Genomic DNA, 1,565 nt, shown 5'->3' on the forward strand with positions numbered 1-1,565 from the left:
TCAATGGGAGATATGAAAGCGTAGTAAGTCATTTCGCCATCAGTCGGGGAATAGAAATGATTAACTCGTTAAGATTTCGGATGATGTATCTAAAGTTGAGAATCGGAAATTTATGGAGTTACCGGCGTGAGTAATGATGTGTGTGAGGGTACAGGGAATTGTGGCCTGGGCCTGGTGTTAGCAGTATGTTTTGCTATGAGTGAATCATGGAGCGGAGGAGTAGCTGGCGGCTTAAGTAGTGTATGAATTCTGGTTTCGGAGTACGGGTGTTGATGGCGTAGGTGTGTGTGAGGGGATTGCAATCAATTTTGAGGGTCGTGCTAGAAGAGAGTTCGGTAATGTGTGTGGAATGTAATGTCGAGGGTGGTGTTGGAAGCGGCGTGGGAAATGTGTGTGGATTGTAATTTCGAGGGTGGTGATGGAAGCGGCTTGGGTAATGAGTGTGCGAGTGTGGATTGTAATGTCGAGGGTGGTGATGGAAGCGGCTTGGGTAATGAGTGTGCGAGTGTGGATTGTAATTTCGAGGGTGGTGATGGAAGCGGCATGGGTAATGAGTGTGCGAGTGTGGATTGTAATGTCGAGGGTGGTGATGGAAGCGGCATTGGTAATGAGTGTGCGAGTGTGGATTGTAATGTCGAGGGTGGTGATGGAAGCGGCATGGGTAATGAGTGTGCGAGTGTGGATTGTAATGTCGAGGGTGGTGATGGAAGCGGCATGGGTAATGAGTGTGCGAGTGTGGATTGTAATGTCGAGGGTGGTGATGGAAGCGGCATGGGTAATGAGTGTGCGAGTGTGGATTGTAATGTCGAGGGTGGTGATGGAAGCGGCATGGGTAATGAGTGTGCGAGTGTGGATTGTAATGTCGAGGGTGGTGATGGAAGCGGCATGGGTAATGAGTGTGCGAGTGTGGATTGTAATGTCGAGGGTGGTGATGGAAGCGGCATGGGTAATGAGTGTGCGAGTGTAGATTGTAATGTCGAGGGTGGTGATGGAAGCGGCATGGGTAATGAATGTGCGAGTGTGGATTGTAATGTCGAGGGTGGTGATGGAAGCGGCATGGGTAATGAGTGTGCGAGTGTGGATTGTAATGTCGAAAGTTTTGGCTCAGTGTAAAAATGTATTAGTGTGTGTGTGTCAGGATTGTGGAAATGGAAAATGTTGTATGAAAAAATGGTGCCGCATTTGTGTACTTCATAAGAATAAATTACTTCATCCATTTCAGCATAGCTTAGTTTCATATTACAGACAATATATCGGTAGAAAGTTGGATAAATCGAAGTAGAAAAGTAATGCGAAAAAGGGCTTAATAGAATGCTTAGCTTTTTCTAAATGTTAAACCCAGTTCATTTCTTAAGGCCTTTGTTGATAGTTTTAAAAAAATTTTGAATTTGAATTCCACCAATCCAGCATTTATGGATTTTTTTTTATTGATACATGGCTAATTAATTATGCCGAGTTCCAAATTTTTCTTGGAATATTCTCAAGTCAGAAGAAAGATTGAACATTAAATTAACAGATAAATCTACTGAACTAATGAAATTTGCTTCATGACATTATTTCAGAAA

At 43.6% G+C, this 1,565-nt stretch overlaps 1 protein-coding gene across 1 annotated transcript; it reads left to right on the top strand.

Annotated features, from left to right (window-relative positions):
- The first annotated feature begins 354 nt into the window (after positions 1-354).
- On the top strand, positions 355-1,113 carry LOC129975519 (uncharacterized). Its single transcript, XM_056088581.1, has one exon. It carries the CDS (start codon positions 355-357, stop codon positions 1,111-1,113), a length of 759 nt encoding a protein of 252 aa, XP_055944556.1.
- The last annotated feature ends 452 nt before the right edge of the window (positions 1,114-1,565 follow it).

The sequence above is a fragment of the Argiope bruennichi genome, chromosome 7 (assembly GCF_947563725.1).
Source record: "Argiope bruennichi chromosome 7, qqArgBrue1.1, whole genome shotgun sequence".
In the NCBI taxonomy this organism is placed as follows: domain Eukaryota; kingdom Metazoa; phylum Arthropoda; class Arachnida; order Araneae; family Araneidae; genus Argiope; species Argiope bruennichi.